Here is a 26,657-nt window from a genome sequence, read left to right as displayed (position 1 = left end):
CGGACGACCAACTATGCCGTGTGTTACAAACATGAGACGAAAGCAGTACGACCAGTTCATGTAGTTTTAATGCTTAATGCCATTTCAGATTCAGCTTTCCCCCTCAAATCACTCCATTACAATGGATTAAACCATTAAACGAGGGATAAAGTATTTTAGCATTTTTTTACTCTGTAAGACACGAACATTATTCCTGAAAGAGGAAAACACAATTTTGGTTCATAGCACAATCATGCCTGGCAAGAAAAAAATATTAAGACTACATCAACAAAACAAATGTACAAATCATTTAAGCAAACAATATAAACAATATCTTATATATAAAACATAGCAAGCAAAATAAATATTACACATTAATAACAAAAAAAAAAAACTAAAAGTAAACAGAGTTAACCTATTTGGTTTGGGCGACGTTTGGAAAAAGGTTATAAATCACTGATCTGAAAAGTGTGAATGATGAGTAAATCTCCCGGGAAAAGCTGTGTTCATCCAATTCACTCATGACAGAATATCCAACCCAAACATGTGTACTTATTAGTGTGCACAGGCATTGGTCAAGTGTAGATATCTTTTTGTGTTTTTCCTACGACCACATTCTTGCTTGTGCTTATTCAGTCAAAGTGTTTTTTTCGGGAACTCAACTCTCATTAGTTCAACATACCAAATGACATTAGTTTAACAGAGATTAACAGTAAAAAAAAAAAAAATTCCATCTGAGAGATCTGTTGAAACATGATTGGCTGTATTGGACCTTTTTGGTTGGTGGGAATCTACTGGCTACTTCCATCTTTGGGTGTGTTAGCATATTCACAGAGGAGATGGGGAATCAGTTATTGTTCAGTCAGGAATCGAGGACCATGTTATCGCTCAAACACAAGATAATCATTCAAACATTCTCTCACACATGCATACATCTGTACACGAACAAACACGGACAGCAAACAATAAATTCTAATTCATTGTGTGACTGCAATTGTAAATTCACTCTTTAGTGATTCTTCTACTTAACATATATATATATAACTGTGCAATTTGACTTTTTTTTTCTTTTGTTAAAGCAAACCAGGAGTAGTATAAATATTAGGAGGACGTCCTAGGTGCTGTTTGTTTTTAGCCACGTATAGAGAGCATTTTCAAGACTTAGTGTTTCTTCTCTTTGATTCTGGCAACGGAGACTGTGAGGATGTGGGATTCAGCTCCAACTCTACTCTGGTGCACACTCCCCCCAAGTCCACTGTAACGTCCCCAGCCCTTATAATGCTACTTCCGTTACAAAGTGCAAAGCAGTTAATGTCTCTCTGCCTCTCCCCTTCCACTCAAGACGTTTGGAAAATCAATGCAACAGCAAAGAAAAACTGTTCTCATGAAAAAAATGGTCCTATCAAAGTGTCCAAAAAAGCAACCAGAAGGGAGAGGGCAGCAAAAGAGAGTGCATTTGTGTCGCAAGAAATTCAGTCCATCGAAGCAAAACAAGTCTTGTTCCTTATTATGCCCACGTGCCACAGGTCAGCTGTGTGGGGAAAGTGGTTATACTTCCCTAGAAATAGAAAAGACAAAAAAACAAAATTCAGACACATATTCCCAACAGTAAGAAAATGCTGAATCTAGAACTAAATTGTCTTCAAACATTTTGGTAAATACAATTTACTTTCTTGCTAAGCTAACTAGAACTGCTGGTTGCTTCATCGCTACCGTACAGACATTAGAGTGATATCAATCTATAAACTGGTATTACTGAAGTAAGGACTTACGATGCAGTGAGTGTAGAGTTGAGGACCAGAGTGGTGCGTATCCTATACAGCTGAGCGAGAGTCAGCTTCTTGTGCTGCTGGGGCGGAGATTTTTTCTTTTTCGGTGACATCTCCCCCGAATCACCGGTGGCTGTCGACTCCTTTTTACTTTCTACGCAGGCAGACGGAGCCGTTTCCCCGTCTGAGCCGGTGCTTTGGGACTCATCACCCTCGCGCTGTCTGTTGGGCGCCGAGCGGCCGCGCTTGGCCTCCACCCTCCTCAGGGTGGCACAGAGTTTGTCAGAGGGCGTGCTCGTGCCCAAGCAGTTGTCAGACTGGTCAAGGCCACTGAAAAACAGCCCCAAGCAGGTTTGGCCCAACTCCGTCAGGCTTTTACTGTGTGCCAGCGGCGAAGTGTCCATGTCCCTACGTTGTGATTGGTCCTGCGCCTTGGAGCTGTGTGAGTGTGTGTGGGATATGGGGGTTTTACCATAGAGGCGCTGCAGCAGATTGTCCTCAGAGCGGGATAAGGCCAGAGTGGAAAGCTTCTGGAGGCAGTGGAGTCGTGACTGAACATGAGGCCGCCGGCGAGGTTTACAGGACTGGACTACTGACAGCTGCGACCCCAGTGAGGCAGAATCCTCCTCCTCTTCCTGTTCTTCCTCCTCCTCCTGCTGCTGCTGCTGCTCTTCTTCTACCTCCTTGAATACTGTCAATTCCTGCTCCGCCTCCTCGACCTCCCCGTATCCCTCTTCCTCCTCTCCTTCACTTTGGCCGGGCTGGGGCGGAAGTTCTCTCATGAGGGATTCAGGGGAGAGGGTACCATAGGCGCTGTCCATGGACAGAGAGCGACACTGAGGGTCCAGCTCCTCGCCGCCAGGCCCCGTCTCCTGATCGTGCTCAGAATAAACACTGGAGTGAACTCTGTGGGGGCTCTTGGACTGTGACTGCAGGACCTCAGACAGGAGAGCCATTTCGGAGTCTTTTTTACTAGTTCCCTGGAGGTTCATGTTTGGGGAAGGAAGCTCTTGGTGTTCGCCTGGTTCATCAATGTCCATCACCGACAGGGTCTCAGTGGAACCATCTGATTGACTGAAAGGAAAGTTTTTGGTTGGTTTAGTGGATAGTTAAGACCCAAATGCACTGAAAGCGATAAATGACCAACGTGGATAACAGTCTTTTTTTGACATGATTCCAATAACTTTGTCAAGAAAATGTGTTGAGGTGAAAACTGTACCTTGAGTTCTGCTGGTCTTTGTGCATGAGGCATGGTGAACTTGAGTTGCTGCTCTCATCTTCCTCCTCATCTTCTTCCTCACCCGGTGTACATCTCTTCATACTGTTCTGCTGCCGGAGGACCTCCTCAGTGCGAAGCCTCTGGAGCTGGTTCTGCAGGGTAATCAAACAGGTTAAACATTAGGTATGCAAAAACCACAACATTGTGTCTCTGGATCTTATTTCCCAATTGAAGATATGAACTGGCTCTCCAACCTGGACATTGCAGATTGCATCGATCCAGCTTCGCCCCTGGGCGGCGCTGTTGGCTTGGAAAGTGTAGGCTGCCACTGCACTCTTGAACTCATTGAGGTAGATGAGGATGAATGAGCCTACAGAGACAAAAAGCACACAAAAGAAATCAGCATTGTCTGGAAAAAAAAGAGTTACAGCTAATTTCCCAGTTTCATGTCTGCAGTTAATAATCATAACCATCAGTGGTCTCCAGTGGTGGAATGAAACTAAGTGCATTTACACAAGTAAAATGCAACATACACATTATTGCAGCAGCAATACCAATCCAGAAACATCACTCACGGGGAACATTTTGCCGATACTACTTTTACTTAAATAAATGATCTTAATCCTTCTTTTACCACTGGTGATCTCAGAGTTCTACATTATTTAAGCTTCAGTTCAGCTTTATATTACAGCTTTACACTGACACCATTAATCCATTGATCTAATTGGTCAGCAGACACATCTTAAATATTTGCTGGTTATAACTTCTCAAATGTAAAGATTTGACTTGTTTCATAGTATAAATTGAATAAGTGTTTTCGACTGACAAATTTGTTAATATCTTTTTTCAAATGTGTCAAAAAAAAAAAAAAAGAGTCTAAATTATGAAAGGATTATTAGTTACATCCCAATCTTCGTCTGAGCACTCACCAGGGTCTTTGAGTTCCTTACAGACGACATTGTGAATGAGGAGAGGCTGGCGGATGATTTTGATTTTCTCCACTCTTTTCCCTGGCTTGGTAATCAGCAGCAGGTCGGTGAACAGGACACAATAGACTTCCATCTACACAGGAGATAAACTCGTCTCAGGTCGGATAGAAACTCATTTCTTTCTGTTCTAATAAGTCAAACATTTTATGTGGAATATGAGGCGACTGTTCAGCAAAAGTGAGAAACCAGTTGTTGAGCATAAAAGATAGGAAGAGCTCATCATGCGAGTCAGTCTTACCCGACTGTCTTTGCCCTCTTTCATCCTCAGAGCTCCCTCAAGATGCAGCTGTCGAGTCTCCTCCGGTGAAATCCCTCTCATGGGAGCCATGAGGTCGAAGCGGTTGTACTCCTTCAGGATCTGACGGGGGAAAGACAAAAAGTATGAAGCTGAATCTTACAATAGGTTTCACATCTGACAGAGCTTTTTTTTGAAGATGTGGGAGAGCACCGGAGCCCCCCCCCTCCCCCATAAATCGTTTCTTACCTTCTCCACCTCTTCACTGCTGCCCTCTACAGCCTCGTAGGAGTCTATACGGGCAGAAATGGTGGCCAGCTTCTGTTGTTCCTGACGCTGTCGCATCTGGGACTCCACACTGTTGATGAAGCCCTCTACAGCAGCCACCTTGAGGAGGGAAAAACACAGAGATACACTCAGACATGTTCTATCAGTGTAAACTACCAAAGCACCATGTATTATAAATGTGTATACAGAATGGTGGAGGAACACTGTACACTGTAAAATACTGTAAAAAGACTGTTCCTATGTCCTGCATTTAAAATTTGAATGAGGTAAAAGTATGAAAGTATAATCAGGAAAATATACTTTAAAAGTAAAAGTACTCAATGTAGAAAAATGTCCCCTGTGACTGTTATACTATTATATATTATATCATTAGATTATTATTACTCATGGTTTAGTGTAAAAGCAGGATTTTACTGTTGTAGTTGCAATGTAGAAATAGTCAAGTACAAGTACCTCAGAATGTGTACATAAGTACAGTACTTGAATAAATGTACGTAGTTACATTCCAGCACTGTCCTCACCATGCTGTTAACGATGTCCCGGGCCGACGGCTCGTCCGTCTTCTTGAGGACTCTCTTCAGTAGGAGTGGATATTTGGTCAGTCTCTGGTGAGGCTTCGCCAACATGTCAGTCAGCTTCAGACGGTTGCACTGCTTATGGGTCTCTGCCCACTGAAGAGAGCCGGACAAACACAGGAAATCAAACATTTAATGGGCCAGAAATGTGAAGACAGTAGATGTGCTGCACAGTATCTGGGATTAGCTTTTGAGGCGAGAGAGCAGAGAGGACTGACCGTGACGTAGGTCCTGAAGAGCTCATTGTCCCTGAGAAGCGTGCGCATGTTCTCCATGCAGCCCTCCTCCTCCATGCAGTAACGGATGTAGGGCTGGAACCTGGAGCCAAACTGGACACACGCAGACAAACAAAGACAAGTGTCAAATGACTTATTAGCCACAAACTACGAAGTGCTTTGTAGTAAAGTCCACAAGTTCATGGTTTCTTGATAACCCTTTTCTTTGTGGTACCTGTGTGAAATATTGGATTACAATGTGATTGCAACTGACCGTTCTGAAGCCGTGGTGAAGGTCCGTGGGGTCTAGCAGAGCCCGGGCCTGCCTGGCCTTCTCCAGGACTGGCAGCATGACCTGGTTCCACAGGGACGTGTGGAGGCAGACAAGCTCCTGGATGTTACTGAACAGCTTGGCGGGGTCCACCTCCGTCAGCAGACCGCTCTCCTGCAGGTTCAGCAGCCCGCTCAGGAAGAGCTGCAGAGGGTGATACAAAAGAAAATGAGTTTCTAATGTGTTCTAAGACACAATGCCGACATAAAGCCTTTAAAGCCAAAGGTTATCACAGGTTAAAACTCCCGTACTCCGCTTACTGAGCAGTGATAAAGGCTAGTGTCTAATCTTAGACCTTAACAAGACATTCATTGTGCGTCTATCTATCTCTGTACAGAAGCCAGTTCACGTTACACAACAGCCAGACTCGTATCAGCACATGAACTTCACAGTAGTTCACTTACATCAGTGATGACTCGGAGTTTTTTTATGTAGGTTGCCTCTGTGTGAAGCAGCTCCCATATCGCCTCCTGCTGGTGGAACTGTCGCCTTGTCAATGCCTGCACACACAAACGCAGATCATGTTATTAAATATAACAAATACAGTCACAGATTCTTCCTATTATTACGTTGACATTATTATTTCCTCCATTGTGTTAAGAGAGTGTCACACATTTTGGTCTTTTTCACATACTAAGTCAGAAATTGACACCAAAACCCCATCTACCAAAATGTGTGACCCCGTCTATAGTAAATACTGTGGATGCAGTGAGATTTACAACAGCGTTACAAGTGAAGTATGTCTGCCACCCGCTGTGCTAATGGTCGGAATATCTCATCATATACGCATACAAAAGGCCACAATTGCAAAGTTATTGTATGTTTCAGAATGTGAACAATCTGATAAATATCATATACCTGAAAGTAAGAGAACCCTCTGTGCACACGTGGTCACATGGTATATTTGTCACTACATTTTAAACTGGAAGATACAGAACTGTGAACAAAACTCATTTTAGTCTCTGCTGTCATTTATGTCATGATATTTTGACAAACATTGTTTTAAAAAAGTTCCAGATTTACATTTCGATTGGATTTGAGGACGGATATACAGTAGAATACTTCTGTGAACATGTCTTTGCTTACTTACTTATTAACTTATTCATGTTGTATAAAATCCAGCTCAGACACACAATGCAATTTAACTGACATGAACTGAAGGATAAATGTAACTTCTGTTTTGTTTGGGTTATGCTTTTTTAAATGTCTGTATTATGTTTATACTTGTGTGTGAGGGATGTGTTGCGTAAATAAAACCATTCACTCATTCATTCATGCTCTCAAACATGAGAATTACTTGTTCCTATATTTCCCAGTTACTCACATTACCAACTTGATTGCTGGCCAACATCAAGCAATTCAAGTCTGCAAAGTGGCACATGTGATTATCTCACAGGGGTGAGTGCACATACAGCACGGGGCACTGTGTAGGAGATAAGCAGTGATATCGCTCGGTCTCGCTGTCCTGATTAGTCACGTACACATTTAACAGGTGGAGGCGTTCGGTGTCATCGTTTACATTGGTCCTGTCAGCAGTGCAATCGTGACAAAGTAACACGATGAAGGAAGTAAGAGTCAGGTGCATACCGGGAAGCAGGATGCCAGTATGCTTGTAGTAATCAGCTGACAGATTTATGTTTTATTTCAATTGTCACTTGTAAAAAAATATAAATGATTAACTAACATGATAAAGCTAAATGTTAAGGTTTGGGTCTACCATCGTCTTTGCATCTTTTAGTGAGTTTATTGAGTTTAGTTTACAGTCTGTGTTTTACCCCCCCGGCCTGTGTGTGCTGTACCTCGGAGTTGTCCAGTAACATCTGCCAGCTGTCCTCCAGGGACAGGTTGGTCTCCTCCTCCTCCTCCTCCCAGGAGTCCTGGTGGAAGGAGAGCTGCCGCGGCACCTTGGGCAGCCCGAACAACATGTAGGAGTGGAGCTTACTCTGGAGCTGCTCCAGACGATCCGCCTCCTGTAATGAATTTAAAAAACAAGCCTAATTAGTTTGAACTAGGTTACCAGCATGACAGCGAGAAGAGATGCAAAATTAACTGTCCATTTCTGTCCTTTGTGTGTCAGTTTAAACTGTAAGTAGAGAGGAGTCCAAAAATTTGCATATAAATCCGATCCTTACTCGCGCCTTAATTCTTAAATCCAACAGTAGCCGCTATTCAGCCCATTGTTCAGCCTGGCAGGCCTTATGTAGTTATGAAAATGAGCTCTGTGCATTGAGACCATTTTCAACAATAGAGGAGTAGGGAGTGGGGGAAAAAGCTACAACATGGAGGGGGACGATGGACCATGAAACACGTTTAAAAAGTCCTGTTCTATGTTGATTAATAGTGAGAAATTGCACTGCAGATTCAGGAGTAAAGTGATCAGAGATCCGCGTTTCTTTTCATCGTTTTGTGAAAGGAGGCACTGACAGCGGTTCATCCCTACAATATGGAAAGTGCAAGAGGTCCAGGTCCTGGTGAGGGATCTCTGGCCCTGAAGGGGTTATGGGGGACGCTCGTTGTGAATAGAGATGAGACAGGCAGTGACAGGTGACTGACAGATACTGTCTCTATATGACATCTGCTACTGTGTGCAGGATGTGACCTCAGGAGGGGGGAGACAATGGGAACGTGTGTGGGCGAGTGTGCTTTATTAGAATGAAAGTTAATCATTTTGGTTGAAAACCTCAGCAGTTAAAGGAAAGGTTTGACAATTTGGGATTTCGCTTTTGCGTGAAATAGTACGCTTTTGAGGTGCTGGAAGGCATAATTGTTATCTTTGGGCAGAAGCAGGCTAACTGTTTGTACCCGTTTCCAGTCTTTATGCTAAGCTAAGTTAGCCGACTTCTGGCAGGACGAGAGAAGTATCAATCTAAAAAGTGAAACTATTCCTTTAAGCCTTTTTTATGGGTCTGCATTGGATAGAATTGAGTAAGGCTTTTCCTCCACCTACTCATTTCCAGAGGAAAGTACGTGAGCCAACAACACGAGACTTCGATGGGAAATTACCTCACCAGATCTCGGGGGATATGGCCTTCCGACCCCCTCCCACTGCTGCTTGCTACTGTTTTGTTTGCTTTTTAATGTTTGTTTTTTTCTGAGACATGTCTGGGAAACAAGCTTGTCCCTCACAGCTTTTACAAGTTCTGTTTTACAGCCAAGAGAAAGTGCAGCAGCGCATCAGTCTTCTATTTCATGTGATCGGCTCTGTCTGATCAGTGTTACCTTGCCAAAGGGCCCCATTCCAGCGTTGGAGCTGAAGAAGCCACTGAAGCGACTGGCAGCGCGGTTCTTCCAGCTGTCGGGACCGGCCCCGATGCCGGACAGAGAGCCACCGGTCTGTCCCACAGCATCCGGGGTAGGAATATTCGTTTCTCCCAGGAACTCAGTCATGTTCTTCCTTCGTCGAGCCTGACCCTGCAAGGCAGAGAGCAACATTTACACAGTGTAAAAAAGAACAATTCAAAAGGACACAAAACAGAAAATGAAAGAAGGCAGACTGGCATGAGTGATTTTGTCACCTCAAGGGGAAGGACAAATGTTTCCAGTCAGACGGCTGGAAAGAGACAATGAAGGAAAGCGAGAAATATACAAAAACAGGACAAACAGGAAATCGGAGGGGAATTCTGTGCAAGGGATGACATCAGCAGGACCGTTAAAGCTATCCTAATGATCAGACACAAACAGGAGAGGGAAGGACTGCCACTTCCTCGCGGTGAAATCTCATTACATCACAAGTCGCAGGCGGGAGGCTGTTCCATAAGAACAGACGGCCGCGAGTCTGGCCATTGTTCCCGCTCCATTGTTACCCTGTCAGCGGGCCCTGCCATGGACCCTCATTCATGCAATCTCTGTCCACTTTACGAGCGCCAGCAAAGCAAACAAACAGGGGCCACCTCAGTATCTGAGGAAGCAGTTGTTTTTGCCGTTAGAGTGAGGAATCTGCTGGTGAGGAGTCGGAGAGATTCAGGCCACTGACCCCCCCCTTCAAACACAGTGACAAGGAACTTACATTCCAGGACACTGACACTGTTGCTGAAACTGACCGGCCATTCCAACTAAATTCTTCTACTGATCACCCCCCACTCCCCCCCCGCCACACAAGCACACAAACGCAATGCAATCAAACACTTATGTCCAAAGCTACTATGCTGTTGGGTATCACAGACACAAGGTTGTAGGTTTGGTTTGAAAAGTGGTCCTCAAACCTCCCCCCCAAAACCAAACATTTATATCAATACTGTAAATAACATGATGAGATGAGCTACAGGGCTTTCCAAACACACACTCCACTGATCTAGCGTTGCACTCCTATAACATTGTCGGACAAAAAACAATTTAGCAGAGACAGAAAAATTGTCTTTTTCATTCCACGCATTCTTCCTTCTTGTCAAAATGTAATCGACCACGCACAGTTTGGTCGGAGATTCAGGTGTGATGTACTAATAGCGGCCAATGTAGCCTTCAGGCGAATATTGACTGTTAACAAAAATATAGATGAGACTAATTTGTAACCCAAAAAACATGCAAGAGAGGAGTTTGCTGTCATTTTTAGAGCCCTGCATGACCCCTCTCATACTGCAGGCACAACCTCATCGGAGGGTAGCTCAGTTAGCAGTCCCTCTCTTCTAGCCTCTGAATTAAGGTGTCAGGATAGAAAGAAGACGTTTATACAGACGATATACACGCGAAAGAAAATCAAACTATAACTGCAAAATTGCGGGGGACAAAAACAGGAGCACAGACAGTCGAGCTTTGAATAAACGGAGACAAACTATGAATAAGCAGTCTGGATAAACCTCTGAGGTTATGCTACCCAGCTCGTAGAAGTAAACAACTTCCATTACACTTCAGATGAAGACTTATCAAAGTATATAAGTTTGTGGCATGTATATGTAACAAAATGAAATGTAAACATTATGAATAGCTCGAGTCAAATTGTTCTGCATTGCACAGGTTCCCACTTTAAGAAGAACATGCCCAGACCTTTGTGAAGCCACTTAACTACAGTAAAAGCATACAAATGACCTATACACAGTTGCATAACAAGATTGTAAATCTGAGTGGGGGGTCCTAAAGGTTTTCAGCTTGAAGTCCTTTTATTTATTTAATTTAGTGACGATGACCAAAGAGGAGAGTGACTTAACTGCAAATAGACATGCTGGCTTTAAAACAAGAACGAGAGTCAAAGGGGAAATGGAACACATTTAAAGCCTCTGGAGTGAAAGGAAAACAAGCCGGGACCCATTTAGGGATTTTGTGTTTTTAGGGGGGAAATCTGGGCCAACTTTGCCAAGGACACAGGTGTCAAGAAGTGTTCAGTCTGCATGGACCAACGGGGAACGTCTGGGGGCAAACTGAAACCTGGTTCGTTTAGTCTGTGCTCTAAGTCTTAGTCTCAGCTCTTGAGATTTAAAACAGATATTTAGCATATTCCATGAATAAAAATCAGACAAACTTAGAAATAAACATTCTGCAGTTGCGGAAAACAAAAGCAATCGTCTCGATTATCAATTTAACGAGAAACATAGTTTCTAAAACACAACGCCAAGGCCAGGAAGTTGAAAATGAAAAGGATACAGGGATAGAAGCCCCCCCAACAGTTTCCCACCACATTAACAGTGCTCACCATTGAAGCCAGAGGCATGTCAAAAGTAACAAAAACCATCCTAATCCTTCAATTGGATTCATGGATCGCAGCCCATTCTGGAACCAGCTGCTGCGCTCTCTCAACTCCTAGCCTCCCTCTGTCTCTCTCTCTCCACATCCACCGTGAAAAACACACACACATCCACACCGTCCGGACTGCTGGCGTAGAATCAGTCCCGAGAAGCTGTGTGACGACTAAGAACACCGCCAGGTCATTCTCCCCCCATCAAGAGACTGGTGTTGAACTTCATTCGATCTTCAAGCGCCCCGTTCCAGCTGACAGGGTCCGGGTTCTGCGGTGTCTGGCTGTCGCGTCCTGCCGTGCCGCCACAGCAGCTCCTCTTCGAACAGGGACGTATCTCTGTCCTGCCCTGCTGGCCAAACAGTCAGTGGTTGCATTTCATACAGACACTGGCCTGAAGTCATAGCAACCAGGAGGATCCTGCCTCATTGTGTCGGGCAGGAAAGAGGAGGCTGGGTCGGGGGGTAGGCTGATCTGAATATTTGAAGGCGGAGCCAGGGTGACAGATTGTAGGGAGCTCCCTAGTCCAAACACACATCCTGGTGCTCTTTAGGTCATTCTCAATCAACTCACTACTTATGCAAGATTAGCTTTCCATCCAAGCTATTACCTGAATAACACCAAGCAAATTACAGGGTGACTGTAAACAGATGGGATGCTTCATTCTTTACTTACTATTTTAAGTTGGGCCACTATTCTTTGTGCCATCTCAAATCCCTGTTTTGCCTGGAGACCCGTGAACAATGCCATGCTCGCTGGCCAAAACAAGGAACAAGAAATGCCCCGATAATGACCGAACAGGAAATCCCCTTTGTTTACTTGCATGTTTCAGCACATTTTAATAAGCTGCTTATCCCCAGTAGATCAGCAAAAAAGTCTGGCAACTTTGAAGCTATTTAGCCAATCGACAGAAAATTCATCTGCAACAATTTCGCTATTTGATATTTCATAGACTAAACAACGATGAAGAAAATTATTGTTTTTGAAGCACTAAAACTATTTATACTAAATACTACTTATATTTCTGCAGGTAATAACACTAATATAATTTACATCAGCCCAAGCAAATATACCCTCATAGTAAACACTAAGCCGCTCTGCTTCGGGTCTGCCGAACTAATTATGTTTACAAGGTTTTCCTTGTGCCTCCTGTGTAAACGTGTCAGTCAGGACAGAGGGCAGATAGATCCGCAGCTCTTTTTGTGATAAAGCTATACTCTCTCTGGGGACTGCGACTTGTGTATTGGGTCCCGTCGGGGCCTGTCACGCTAACGATATCAAGCCTTGTGTCCCCTCACAGCCTTATCTTATCGGAGTGGTTTGTGGCATTAACCTTGGTCTGGAAAAGATCTTTAAATGGGAAGGGATTGTATTAAAAATAAGTGGGGACAAAGACAGAGCAAAGAGACCCCCCCCCCCCCTTCTCTCCTCTGTCTGCCCTATGCTACTGCCTTCATGGTAGTCAACTGATAATAACTCCCCTTGATCAGGTGGGTTGATTAACGATGAGAAAACAGCATTTCACTGACCTTCCTGAGGGCCTGGAGACACACACACACACACACAGGAAATAGAAACTAAAATAAACCCCCCGGTGGTCAACACGTGCTGCATGTTTGAAGGCTGTTTCAGTTCCAATAATGAAGACCTGAAGCAACAGTGACACAAAAACAAGCCCTCAGCCTGAGGTGAGAGATGTGAAGCAATGAATGAGGTGCCAGTCACCATCACACTTCAACTCATTTACAAACAGACACATTTCGCATTTAGCAGAAGAGATGAATAAAAACAAACGGGGGAAAAAAGGGATAATAGTCAAACTTTTTTGTGGTTGACATCAAATTAAGAACAATAACTGTTTAAGCTTGTGAATCAAGCTTAAACATACAACTGATGGTTATTTTCATAATGGATTTTTGCTCAATCGATCATTGTCAGACAATAGTGGAAAAACGTCTGTCATCATTTCCCACAGCTCAAGATAACTACTTCAGATGCATCCAAAACGCAAATATGCTCACTTTGCTCTCATGCATGACGTAGAAAAGCCTCATATTTGACAAGCTATAACCAACAAATGTTTGCCATTTTTGCTTTAAAAAAAATATTATATATAAAAAAAAAAAAGAAAGATTATTAATCAAAATAACAATTGTTCGATCGCCTAATTTGTGCAGCTTTTTTTGATTGCCACTGCCAACAGAAGCAGCAAGTAATGCTACTTTATTGAAGCTCCTACATCATCTTAGCACTGCACACAGACGTGTCAGCAGACGTCTCACCTGACAGTCGGTCGGTTTCCCGTCAGTAGGAAGTGACTGAGGAATCTCTGAGTCCACATGCAGCACGTCCCAGCTGTGCCAGGATGACAAACGACCAAAACGAACCATTTTCCCACAGAAGAAAAGAAAAAATAATTCCCCAAAACCTCAGATTAAAAAAAAGAAAAGGTTTGAGTAAACAAAAGTAAAAGTAATTCTAAAAGTCAAGAAGAATCCATTTCTAGGAAATCACAATCCAGACATAAGGTCAGAGCAGAGAGAAGCATTGCAGCTACTTCAATGCCTACCTGATACTGTGTACCGCAGGCCAACTGTCACACAAATGACAATCATAAAAAGGTGTGTGTTCACCTCCACCTTTAGGCATCAGGGGAAGTCCTTTGTCTTTCCACACACACACACCTTTCCAGCACACACACACCTCCTCAGCTTTCTGCAGCTCCTCCCACACCATATGAAGAATAAATAATGTTTCCCAGTACCTCGTATAATTAGTTTAATTAGAGTGTGTGGTGAAAAACACCAGTAATCTTAACTGGACGAGCTGGATTCAGCAATTAAGTAACGTAACATAACAATTCCAAAAGCATCATGTTATTCCCAAAATTCAGTGAATAAGAAATAAATGGCGACACGACATAATTTAGGGACGGGAATTTGATTAATCTATTAAATATGAGAAAATTGTGAAAAACATCAGTTTCCAATTATATCAAACAGACATGCAGCAAATTCTCAGAAGCTGAAATCAGAGAATATTTTGCCTTTTCTGCTTGAAAAACTAAATGCAGCCTAATTCTGTGGTGATTTAATGACTAACCTTTGCAGCTCTGATATACTAAAATGAATCTAGTTTGTACAGCATATACAAACATATGCGACATTGTATTATGGTATGCAAACATCTTATTATTTAGGTTCAAGGTTTTGTCTGTTAAACTAACACTGATGTCTGGGATGAAATTAAACTGCATGTAAGCAAACTCTCAAGTCTAATATTTATGTCAAAGCCCTTAACAACTCATTCACAGATACTTCTCACTCTATTAACAAACTATACCGACTGTTGTATGGAACACCTCATGTTTCAGCTCAATGAAGCCCTGTGTGGCCGCCATTGATTCAGCCGTTGTCATTGAAAGTGGCTCTGTGTCCGTCGACAATTGACCCCATTGTGAGCCGTCGGAGAGGCCAGACAGTGAGAGAAGAGGAAGCTGTTGGATGCGATAGCCCGACTGAGGGACAATCTCCACCACATTACCATCCACAGTTGTGTAATGCAGATGTGTGAAAACATTCTGCATGACCCGGATAGAAAAAGAGGAAATAAATGACAATTGCTCCTGCCAAACGTCAATACGTGAATACAATATCATTCAAAGCAGACTGTAGAAAACGCATGTCTCTCTGTCTTGTGTTCAGTAAACTAACAGTAAGAAGGCGAAACACTCCTTTCACTGTCTCCCCAGCTGAAATGTTGGCTTTCTACGTCATCACAGTGTCTTTAGCCCTGAAGGCTTTTCCAGAGCTTTTGTCAGCGACTGTATTTTACAGAGTCCTCGTCTGTTATGAAACAACACTATCTACCTCTTCTGTCTATTGCGTAAGAAACTCCTCCACCCCCGCCCCCCCCGAGGCAAAGCCAGGAGTCTCTGCTTCTTTTCCACACTACAGTGGGGGTTGCAACTAATGCTCATCTTCATTCCCGATTCACCTGCAGATCATTGTTGCAGTTTATCAATTCATCGTTTATCAGGAAGTGCTGACAAAAAAAATCCCGCATTTTCACAATCACAATTTCCTAAAACCAAAAGGTGACGTGAAAAACACACAACACATTTCAGAAGCTGGAAATAAAAAATGTTGACTGACTAATCCGATTGCTCATTTCATCTCTAACGAAGCAATAAAGATGCTAGTTAGTACAACACAGCAGTTTCAGTGAGGATAAGACATCGGGGGTTCAGTAACAAGTCGTGGTCTGATCAACCATGTTTGGGTCGCCTGGGCGAGGGCGTCTGATGTTGAAAGAACCAATGACCCCAGGTTACATGGCGGATGATGTGTTCAGGATTCTATAAATCACTTTAACATATTTTTACATAAAATCCAGTTTATTTTCATAAAAAAAAACACCGAGACACATTTCAGTACCACACATGTATTAAGGTTTAGAATTGGGTATTTAAGGTTTTTCCTGCTGTGATGGAGGAGGGCCTTAGGAGCGCCCGAGCACTGACACACATATGGAGGATCTATTACCCGACATTAACTCCTTCGGAAATGCCAAAACCATCCAACTGCAAAACTGTAATGTGATCCTGGTCAATCTCTGGATCCACTAATCTTACTGTGATTTAAAACACTTCACCCTGCTGCATGGGTTTTATGTGTTTAATAACCTGATTCAGAGACAGAGCTGCAAGGTTGGGTCGCCACTTTAGTGTTGTTTTCAGCATTATATGGCAACTGACGGTCATGTGTTATATATATAAAAAATTTAAAAAAGCTGATAGAGAGCGAGGATCAATGTGCTGTATATGTGCTGACTGAACACCACAAGATCCCAGACAGTCGAGTTATCTTTATGACGACTATAAAACCTGCAGTTTCACTTCTCAGGAAAAGGAGAGGCCTGAACCGTGTGTGTGTTCCCAAAAGCTGCCGTAATACTGGAGCAGTAATGCAGATATTTTGTAAGTCCCATGTGTAAAAAAAAAAAAAAGTTTTGTTTTTTTGCTACAGCCTGACGTCATACTGCTCTGTTTATAGTCCAAAAACATCCTGAGCGCTGACCTTGGGGATAAATGACTTCAACATAGCAAACGGGTCAAATGAGTCACAGCCTTTACGGCGTATTCAGTGCAGTTTTCGATTTAAATTAACGCTGCAGCAAAACACGGTTACTGGGTGGATGTGCATCTCCTCCACTCAACTATGTACAATACAGGCTGTTGAATGTTTCTCTGATGATGTAAATGTGTTTTTTTAATCACCTACTGGGCTGTGCAGGTTGCAAGTTGAACCTGTTTTAGATCAGTTGATACACTGCTGATATTGTAAGGGGCAGCGGTGCTTTGTGGGAACTATCAGCAAAGGATGGAATGTGTCCTCGACCAATCGGAGAGAGCATGGCCGAGGCTCCCCCGTTGTAAAATAATCAATCTGGATCATCAAAGCTCTCTGCAGCCTATCACAACGCTGCCAGAGCCTATAAAACGTAGCATGCACGCAATAATAAACTTGATTGAAATACCCCATTTAAACCAAAGAGTAAAACTCTGTCCAGAAAAGGACAGGACTTGGCTGCGTTTCCTCTGAAGCCTGGCACAAGCTGCTGCCATGCCAGGCCATGAATCCGGTCACTAGGCAAATATCTGAACTTCTTTGAACAAAAGGGCCTTGATTCCATAAAAAGCAGGCACGCATGTTTTTTTTAACGGCGAGGGCCAAAGCTGCTGCCATGGAAACACAAAGAACCGCAGTCGGTGCCCACATGTCCAAGTAGAGCTTTTGTCCTCCAAAATAGCTTTCATAAAATATGGGCTGGCACCCAACACGGATCACAGGGTGTCTGCTGTTGAGTCTGTTAAAGACAAAAGGATCCAATAGACTTCAGTGAGCTCGGGCTCTACGGCAGGAGGCTCTTATGAGCGTCCAAGATTGAGATAATTTATGACTCATTCATACCAAATAGTTTCACGCAAGACGGAAAAATGAGAAATGTAGGGCTGCAAATCACATATCATTTTTCTGAATATTTTCTCGACTAACCAATCAATTATTTGGTCTATAAATATCAGAAAATGGTGACAAATGCCTTTCACAATTTCCAAGAGCCCAAGTCGACATATTCAAATAGCTGGCTTTGCCCGAACACCAGTCAAAACTCCAAAAATATATATACAAATATACTGACATTTGAGAAGCAGGAGGCAGTGAAGTTTTGCTTAAAGATCCTCTCCAAACATGTTTTTATGTAACCTGTGTGGCTGTGGATTGCACAAAGTCATGGCTATAGAACAATAACACCACCTGCGTTTAGATCGGTTCCCTATAAGCCTCGCTTTCACTTTGTAATTCTGTCTGCCACCAGGTCGTGATCTCCTGGGAAAATGAAGGCTTATTTTATAGCACAAAGGAAGAAGATGGAGCTTACGCCTATACGTATGAAGGTAATAAAATAACAACACAGAGGCTCTGCAGTCCGAACCAAGACAGCAATCTCTTTATTGCCTCCCACTCTGATAACGGCGGCACATAACAGCTACCAAGTTATCTGTTGCCACTTTGGGACATAAAAACACCCTCTGCTTTGAATAATAATTTGTGTCGGACGTGATTTTTCCACAAACTATTTCAAATTGCATCTTCTCCTCCTCCCTCATTGAAAGAATCTATAATAAAAGATGTTAATTACAAAAGCGTCTCCTCCTTCACTAAAATGTTCATTCTCAGTGTGTGTGCCCTTTAAGTTTGCACATCACACATCTGTAAGCTGTTTTGGAACATGATCGCCTAGCATCAAACTCTGACGTTCACTTTGCAGAAGGGCGTATACAGCATCCAAGAGAAAGCACAATAAGCAAACATGTTGTTAAACGGGGAGGGGCTTAAATGACTAATCAATTTTCTGCCAACTAATCGATGAATCAACCGATTGTTTTTATCTCTACAGAAATGTCCTTTGTCACTGCATTATGCTGCACTGCAGAGTGAAACCGTGCCGACAGCACCAACAGTCAGAAACTCGATATATTTTTGCCAGATATCCAACAGACGTTCACTAGAGCACATCACCGCCCCCCTGAGGACTGCACTCGTCACTGACATCCCTCTCTCCACATTCAGTCAATAAAAATGACAAGTCATTACATGCAGTGCGGGTACAGTGACATACTTTGGCAAAATTCCTTGTGTGTCGTGCGTGTGGATGAGACAAACAAAACAATATACAACAATTCACCACAGCAACATACGGTCAGATACTGTATGACTAAAACTCTGCTTTCCTCAGCAACCCCCAGTGTTTATGTCTCCGCTTTGATGACTAATGTTGGTGACTAGCCGCCACAGATGGCTGGAAAATGCTTTAACCGAGCCTGTACCGGTTTCCCTGCCCAAAGCCATGATGACATCAAGTCTGTTTACAGTGTGTGCATGTACTAACTCACCCGTTAGTAGGTCTAGACCTACCTTAAGGGCTTTCAACAACCAATGACTGGTTTCAAGCACGTGATAGAGCACAAGCTAAAAGCCTAAACCTGAGCAAACGCCGAACTCAGAGAATGAGAATTATATACAAATTACCAACGGTGATCGGTGAGGCATCCAGTAATGCAAGTTTTCAAAGACATATTATTAATAACCTCTTTCTTAATTAATGAAAAAAGTCATCATTTTAACCTGTCAGAATCGACAGTCACCACCTAGAAATAAGAAGCTTACTTTTGTCTGAAATCAAGGGCTCCAAAATGATCTTTAAGAGCAAACAGCAAAGGGCCCATGCCACAGAGCCCCAACATGAACCTGATGACGGTCTGCCCTGTTTCCATGCTACATGTTAGCCAGCCTAGCGGATCAGGATCCTGCAGCCTCTGAGCGTCCCTCATCAGTAACAAAACAACCACTTCCTGTAGCTGCAGGAAGTGCTGAAGTGGCACAAAGTGTTCCTGAGTCAACTCATCATCATATGAGACTCAAGGTAGGGCTAAGCAAATATTTTTGACCTAATACCTCAAAGTTAATATTGTGACATAGAGATGACCATTTGTGCTTTCACAAAATATTCACACAATGAGATTTTTGATAAATGATCATCAGTAATGTGGATATACCGACTAAGCGGGCAAAGACAAATAATAGAAAAGCTGGAACCGCCTGGTAACGTCACAGGAAAACACAACCCGTATGCCATATTACGATATCCAGAATCGAAGACGATATCTAGTATATATACTGTATATCGATATAATACCGATATATTGCCCAGCCCTAACTCAAGGCTTCAGTCAGCAGTAACGAGCAGGCATGCACATACACGACGAGCGTGCACACAAAGACACACGCAGCTGGCAGAAGAGTGAAACGGAAATCCAAAAATACATTCCCAGGGTTCTGCTGGGCACATGAAGGTAATACAATACGATGAGGTCATGGTGGGATTACCATGAGATACTGGCCCAAAGCATCATGGGACTGAAGGAAGAAGGGAGAGGATGTGAAGTTAGGGAAAATAGTAAAGGGTGTGGCAAAACAGTGCAAGTCACTGGGTGTGTGCGTGTGTGTGTGTGTGTGTGTGTGGTTTAAAGTGGTGATGTATTTTGGTTTGATGAGTCTGAGACACACTTAGGAGCTGGAGCGTCACATAAAACATGTACTGTAATCCTGTTCGGCCAGATGCAACTCACCAACAGATCCACGGTTTCTTTGCGTCCCAGAGATCCGTGCTCCGCCCTCTCGCTGCCTGGCGTGAGGATGTAGGGGCTCTGACCTCCGGACGGCTTCATGTTGGGCAGACTAAGCGACCGCAAGTCCTTCACACCCTGCTCCACCTTTAGCTCATCGCCTAGCCGTGCTGGATTTAAAATAAAAAAATAAAAACACAAGGAAGTTGAGCAGTCTAGGAAAGGGGAACCTGTAAAACATGCTTAAATCATTATTCATTTATGATCTGTATGATTTATCACTTTGATCAATGTGTTTTTTCCCGTTTTTTTTAGTAATTTTCAACTGAGCACCACATCCAAGGCATTGATTTTGCCATTTTTTCTTTAAGTTAAATCCTGAAACAGGCTCTAATAAACAACATAGAGGGGATTACACCAACCAAAGCAGGACAAAGGTTGACTTTCATTAAACCTGTAATATGATGGGGGGGTTTGGACACTTGAGGGCAGCAGAAACAAGTTGTTGACACAAAATTGATATAGATATCCAAACTGTTCACAATTTCCCCCCTCCCCCCCTGCAAATATAGAGCAACATTATTATTCATTCTGAGCCATGTTTCTGGCCACCTGATGAAATTAAAGTCATATATTAACTCTCTTTCAGCTGTTTTCGGTCTCTACCAACTCCTGAGGGAAATATCTTCAGCTGCTTAATGCTCCACTGTGTTCGTTAGATAGTCGCCAGCTTTGTCTGTATGCTCTTATGTTTCTGCAGATGGTATATTTCTTAACAATCTTTTCTTAGAAAACAATGCTCTGAGAGCACTACGAGTGAACAAAAACAATGAAGTTGTAGGCTGAAAAACTAAATAACTAATAATAATAATGAGCTGAAACGCGATCAATCGCATCCTGTAGCCGAGGGGAAGTGCAGAGTCAGCATATTGGTTAATATAAAAACACTGATTATAGCCACTTTCATGTTTGTTAAACCGAAGTGAAAAAAAATAGAGATGTGATTCAAGGTGCAGAACAATCAAGATTCTCAGTCGTCGATTTAATGAAAACCTCTTAACCCTCCAACCCAGAGCCTAGACAGCTGTGGACCTCTGTGTTTCAGCCTACATGTAACTCCAGATTGCGGTCAAGAGCTGCTCGTTGGGAGGGTGACAATTTCAAAAGAATAGCAATTAGTCATGGAATAGGAGCTCTTTTATGGGAAGGCTTGAATGGTCCTTTGATCCGGTAACTGCAGCGAGTGTAACTGCAGTGTAATCGCAGAACAGAGGCACCGTTCCCAGTTTCCACAGAGGCATCATGGAAAAGAAAGCTGCCAGAGTGCTCATGCTGCTAAGATGTTAATGGTGTTAGATTCATGGGAATCTTAATCACATATCTGGAAAAGGATTGAGTAGAGCAGTGACTTTTTTTTTCTCCCTTGTAGTGCTGATAACTTCTAAGGATACAGTCCACTCCTTTTTCCTCCTAGTCAGAAACAAGGGTGTGAGAGGAAACCGGCGTCCGCCATCTGTCCTGCTCAGTCATTGTTAAAGGCACACGGATAAGAATGGCGTGACGTCGAAATAACACCAAAGTACACGACTGAAAGGCCACCTACCTTCTATGAACAAAGTGAAACCTGTCGTAATGTATTTTACCAGTTTATGGGGAGATCGTTTGCCCACAGATCTTTTACAAACATTCAACAACTGAATGATAACTATGATAGAAGTAGAAATAAGTAGAAAACGCCAACATGACTCATCTAATACCAGCAGCGTCGTTAGTCATTTTCAAGGAAATCTGTTTTCAGAGTTGGTGAAAATTCACAGTACACACTTAAAAAAACAAAACAATAGAGCAAAAGAAAAAATAACCAAAGAAAAGTGTTCATCTTTCGTTTGTGGGCGTATTTTACCTTGAAGAAAATCTCTCACCAACACAAAACACTTTACTTATAGTTTAACCATTATGTGTCATTGATGGATTCATGACTTAAATAAATAGGTTGCCTTAAGATCAAACGCAAAGGGTAATAGGACAAAGACAATGGGGTGATATTTACTATCGCAAACATTTTGCACTGTATTGCATTTGAAAAGTATTTAATTAATTTAAATTCAATTTTAACGGCACCTTTCATGGCACTCAAGGTCAACTTACATCAACACAGGATCAGCAACAAAACACACAATAAGCAACAGAGCATAGCTCAGCAATGAGTAGCATCATATAAATAGCATCGTATAAAAATATGCTGCAGCTAAAATGAGTAAGTTAGTTTAAAAGATCAACAGAGGATAGGGCGTTATTGCAAGATGGGCTTGTTTCTGCGCTGAAAGTCGTCGATGGGACACGTGGTGTGTTTTTACCTTTGACTTTGAGGTAGTGTCCTCCAAAACGGTAGGCCTCAAAGTTGAGGGACAGCGGTGTGTTGGACTGATCCAGGAACAAGTCGACCCGGCACAGCTCGATGCCATTCCTCTCAAACACTGGACCTAGAACCTCTCTGGTAGCACAGGGAAAGAAGAGGCTGTTAGTTACGGTTCATATCAAACCCTTGCAATACATTTTACGTGGCCACTCCTCTTCCCCCGCTTACCTCAGAGTTTTCTTTTTCATTGCAGGTACGATTTCTGTGTTTATGTCCACGTTGAGATCAAACTTAAGGCTGAAGCACTCCTTACTGGGGTCCTGCAGAGGGAACAGACACACTGTTAGTTTACACAGGTGGGGCTGCAGCCCTGCTGGTCCGCCCCCGGGCTCGTGCTGCACATGTGCTCTCAGGAGATCCACAGGGGGGCTCCTTCTCACTACACTGCCTGACTCAGGCACAGAGCAGCCTGGGAGATACCATTATGTTATCAGCATTTCAGAGGGTAATGGTGGCTGCGACACCATTTATGAAAAGTGCTCCTACAAATAACTCTGAGTAGTGGTTTCCTGGGGAGACGTTTTTTGTGTTCCACGTGACAGTGTGATTACTTACGTCAGTGTGTCGTCTCCGTGTCTTCTTTTTCACCAACTTCATCCCCCCTGTTTTACGCTCCCTGCAAAACAGTAACACACACATTATCGTACCCAACATGTGAGAAAATGCTTAAAGTGACTATCAAGACGTCTAACTGTCAGGAGACACATTTAATGGCTGTTTTTATCCTCCAGTGAGCAAAGAAAATGAGTTCCACTGGCATGCAGGAATACATGAACACTAGCACGGTGATAACGGAAAGGTTACCGACCCTCGGTCACTGCTCCCCTCATCCTCTTCCTCCAGGTCGGAGGGGGGGCTGGTGCGCGGGGGACAGGAGCGCGTGGACACGTTTCGAGCCAGGATGGAGGCTAGAAGGTAAAAAAAACAACAGCAGTCATTTCTTCTGTTGGATCACAACTACGGCGACCTTTAAAGGGCTGGTTCACCCAGATTAAATAGTGGCAGGTTTTCTCTCCTGCCTCTAGTGGTATCTCGCCACGTAGATAGTTTTTCTTTTATTTGTCAAGGTTTTGATACGTCTGTGTTTTCAGGCATGCATTGATGATTACAAAAGCATAAAAGTTAAAACATGTGGGAAAGGAAAATAAATTGGTTACATGTTTTGCGTTTGTCACTCTGATGAGGCAATGGGTATAACCATCACTGTAAGAGCAGGACTAACAAATAAAGAAAATCTACCTTGAGGCTGCAAGTCAAATCGGGGGTGCCGGTCAAAGTGCATGTTGTCCGAGTTCTCCGAATGGCTGCGTGAGTCACATGACTCACACAGGTGAAGGGGGCTTTTGTTATTCAGGTCTTGGCAGTCTGGGTGGTGGCAAACCTATAAAAGCAGAAACAGAGGGGACAAGAGGACAAGAGAAAGTCAGGTCACATAACTGCCAAGTACACAAGGTCCCTGCATTAAAATACAAAAACATTTTAAAAGACTGGCTCAAGGTGAATGGTAAAACAGTCACACACATGAAGAATAAATATCTCCCTGCCTGACTACTGTTTCTGCAACGATTAAATGAGCACAGAGGCTGCTATGGGCATTCCTGAGGTTTGGTCACTCCCAGCTTCTCACCATCTGTCCCCCTCTGTGGGATGACAACTAATTGACTTAAAGTTAGTCTTTCACCTTTTGTGCTGATCTGGGAACAGCTTACCCTCACATAATCCCAAATTGTATCCCGAGCGGCGAAACACTAAAACTGACCACAGGTCGGTTACTGGGAGACCTCCAGGCCGCAGAGCTCCAAAAGCTCCGGAGCCGAGACGACGGGCAGCAGAAGGCTGCAGGATTAAAGATCTCTCCGTCTCGGCCCAGACAGATCCGACACCCACCCCACCCCGCCGCTGTTCTCCCTCACCTCGAGAGCACCAATGGGCTCTTCTGCATCTCATCAGTCGTCCCCGTGTCACCCATCGGCATCACCCACACTCGGCTGCTCAGGAAGCGAGCACGTATGGGGAGATACAATGGAGGTCCCGCTAATGTACTTCCTGCCATTGTTTTCATGTACTCAGGAGGAGCAGTGTGTCTGTGCATGCGTGTGTGTGTGTGTGTGTGTGTGTGTAAATATGTGCACAACAGGGGTTTGAGCGCAAGCAAGGGAGTCTAGCTTTCATGTCAACGCAACAACTATTAATATGCAAGAGGTAGACGCCATGCGCTGACAAAATACTGTTATAAAAGCCCGTCTGGAGTAACTATCTTGTTGCAGATTCGCTGCCACAAACCCTCGCTGTACATAACAGAATGTAAGTACAATCGAGCTACACAGATTTTAATACAAATGACTCTCTGTCCCCACTCCTGGTACTCTACCGTCATATTCTGCAGACTAGAGCAGGAGTCTCCCCCACTCCTGCAATTCGGCTCCATATCCATGCCAGAAGGCACCCAGGACCCAAATAAACATCCAAGTAGCCACCTCGTTATCCTGCTAAATCACACTGCAGCATGCCCCCCAGTCAAGCCACGAGCTGCTTTATTAATCCACTCCTCTCAATGTCTAGCCAGGTATAATCTCAGAGTTTAAGGAGCAGGTCGCAGGGCTGGAGGAGGACAGAAGGGGGGAGGGAGGGATAAGGTTATGGGAGGGTGAGGAGTCACAAGAAAGATATAAAGCCAAGGCAGGAAGGAAGGAAAAAAAGCTCCATCCAGAACGTTTTCAGAAGTACAAAGCCCCCCTAATCTTGCATCCTAATTGGTGCCTGTGCTCTGTCAAAGCCATCTGACGGTCCTTCGCTATGAGCTCCGCAAGCCAGGGTCTTCTCCTCTTTTTCCCCTCTCTCCCTCCATTCCCTTCCTCTGCCACCAGCAGCACAGACTCCTCCCTTCCTGTCGTGCACCCAGGGTCACTCTACCCAGGCAGAGCCCCCAGAAAGAGGTTTAAAATAGAAAAGAGGCCGAGAGGCAAGAGTCAGAGAGGCTCCGAGAATGGTTGTCGACTGTGGTGAACACGAAAAAGCTCTCATCCAGTAAGCACAACAAGGATAATTCCCGTTCACTACAACTTAAGTAATAATTCTAATTGTTATGGCTCAATTCTAACAGTTACGATAATGTTGTACCTACTAAAGTAATTGCGGAGATCTGAACACACGGTGGCACCTCTACAGCATCGAGCGACATGGTAAGAAATACGAGCAGTCAGACCAAATAAAAATGAATGATAGAAATAATGACCAGCTTTATGAACTTGTAATTAAGTAATGTAATTAGTTCTAATTGCCCTCCTTAACAAAAGTAAGCACACAGCCATGCTAGTGGCTGTTTAATCAAGAGCCCTCCTGTCCTGGGCCGTGCACATCCCATGCCTGTTTGTAATGTTTTCCAGGAAGCATGCTTTCTGTTGCTCGACTCAGTGAAATTTCACAGCAATATAAAATAGATGGTACGATGGTGGCTGGTGGCGATGACATTCGTTCTGTTCTCAGTACACGACCAGGGATGTTACCGGGTCCAGCAGCTTTACTCATATTCACTCTCGTCTGTTGGCTGTAGACGGACTGTACTTTGGCACAGCGGCGTACAAAAAATGTCATGACAATCCATCCAATAGTTGTTGCGATATATTCAGTCTGGAACAAGTGGTGTGTTGTTCTTTGTGTAAACGAAGTGAGGTCCTGTTCAGTCTTGTGCTCACTGTGTAGTGACTATGGTAAAATCCAGGTAATTTCTCAATCGTTGCAGTCGGTGACGTTCAACTACTTGCAGGTACAGAGGAGGGAAGTGTCTCACCTCTGACTGAGTCACTGACCTCGACGCAACGCCTAACGGCCACGCTGTCAAAGAGACAGCTTCCTGGCAGAGGCAAACAAGTCACAGAAATCTGTTACATCATCACCGGCTCATGCCTCTCTGAAGTCAACGTCAGAGCATGGCACGCACATTTTCGTGCAGCAGAGTCAAATGTCCCATCGCACAGGGGTGGTATGTTCTCCATGGAGGTGTGGAGACGGACGGCCGGGCCAGAGAAACACGAGCAACTCAGAAGCCATATTTAGACAATAGCTCCGATAGGTAGGCCTTCCTCACTATCAAGCTGGGGTGTTCACAGTCCTGCTGCAACTAAAGCCGCTGAAAATATCTGACGCTTTAGCCAAAACAAACGAGTGCATTAGGAAAAGGCTCAAAGAAAACTTGTAATCTTACATCCATGACAGATACTTGAAGACATAAACCCCCAAAAATAACTGTGTTTCAGCTCAGGATATGTGCAATTCGGGATTTTT

At 43.6% G+C, this 26,657-nt stretch overlaps 1 protein-coding gene across 1 annotated transcript; it reads right to left on the bottom strand.

Moving 5' to 3' along the window:
* Nucleotides 1-23,670, bottom strand: plekhg5b (pleckstrin homology domain containing, family G (with RhoGef domain) member 5b). The gene is made up of 20 exons (XM_076098054.1): nt 23,613-23,670; nt 23,182-23,281; nt 22,929-22,989; nt 22,542-22,633; nt 22,312-22,448; nt 19,958-20,124; nt 8,820-9,011; nt 7,400-7,570; nt 6,005-6,100; nt 5,544-5,744; nt 5,273-5,383; nt 5,001-5,150; nt 4,441-4,578; nt 4,195-4,314; nt 3,897-4,029; nt 3,222-3,337; nt 2,968-3,119; nt 2,654-2,822; nt 1,752-2,617; nt 1-1,537 (listed from the first exon to the last, which is right to left on the bottom strand). The coding sequence occupies exons 1-20, from the start codon at nt 23,653-23,655 to the stop codon at nt 1,528-1,530; spliced, it is 3,225 nt and encodes a 1,074-aa protein (XP_075954169.1). The 5' UTR covers nt 23,656-23,670; the 3' UTR covers nt 1-1,527.
* Between the last annotated feature and the right edge of the window lie 2,987 nt (nt 23,671-26,657).

This window comes from Anarhichas minor, unplaced genomic scaffold (assembly GCF_050575085.1).
Source record: "Anarhichas minor isolate MPS153535 unplaced genomic scaffold, ASM5057508v1 ptg000003l, whole genome shotgun sequence".
NCBI lineage: Eukaryota > Metazoa > Chordata > Actinopteri > Perciformes > Anarhichadidae > Anarhichas > Anarhichas minor.
This window is presented reverse-complemented; position numbering and strand designations above follow the sequence as displayed.

Coding starts and splice junctions, on each gene's coding strand:
- plekhg5b (XM_076098054.1), bottom strand. CDS start 23,655: ATGCACTTTGACCGGCACCCCCGATTTGACTTGCAGCCTCAAG. Junction 22,449..22,541: donor ATGAAAAAGAAAACTCTGAG/GTAAGCGGGGGA, acceptor CTGTGCTACCAG/AGAGGTTCTAGGTCCAGTGT. Junction 3,120..3,221: donor ATGCAATCTGCAATGTCCAG/GTTGGAGAGCCA, acceptor ATTACCCTGCAG/AACCAGCTCCAGAGGCTTCG.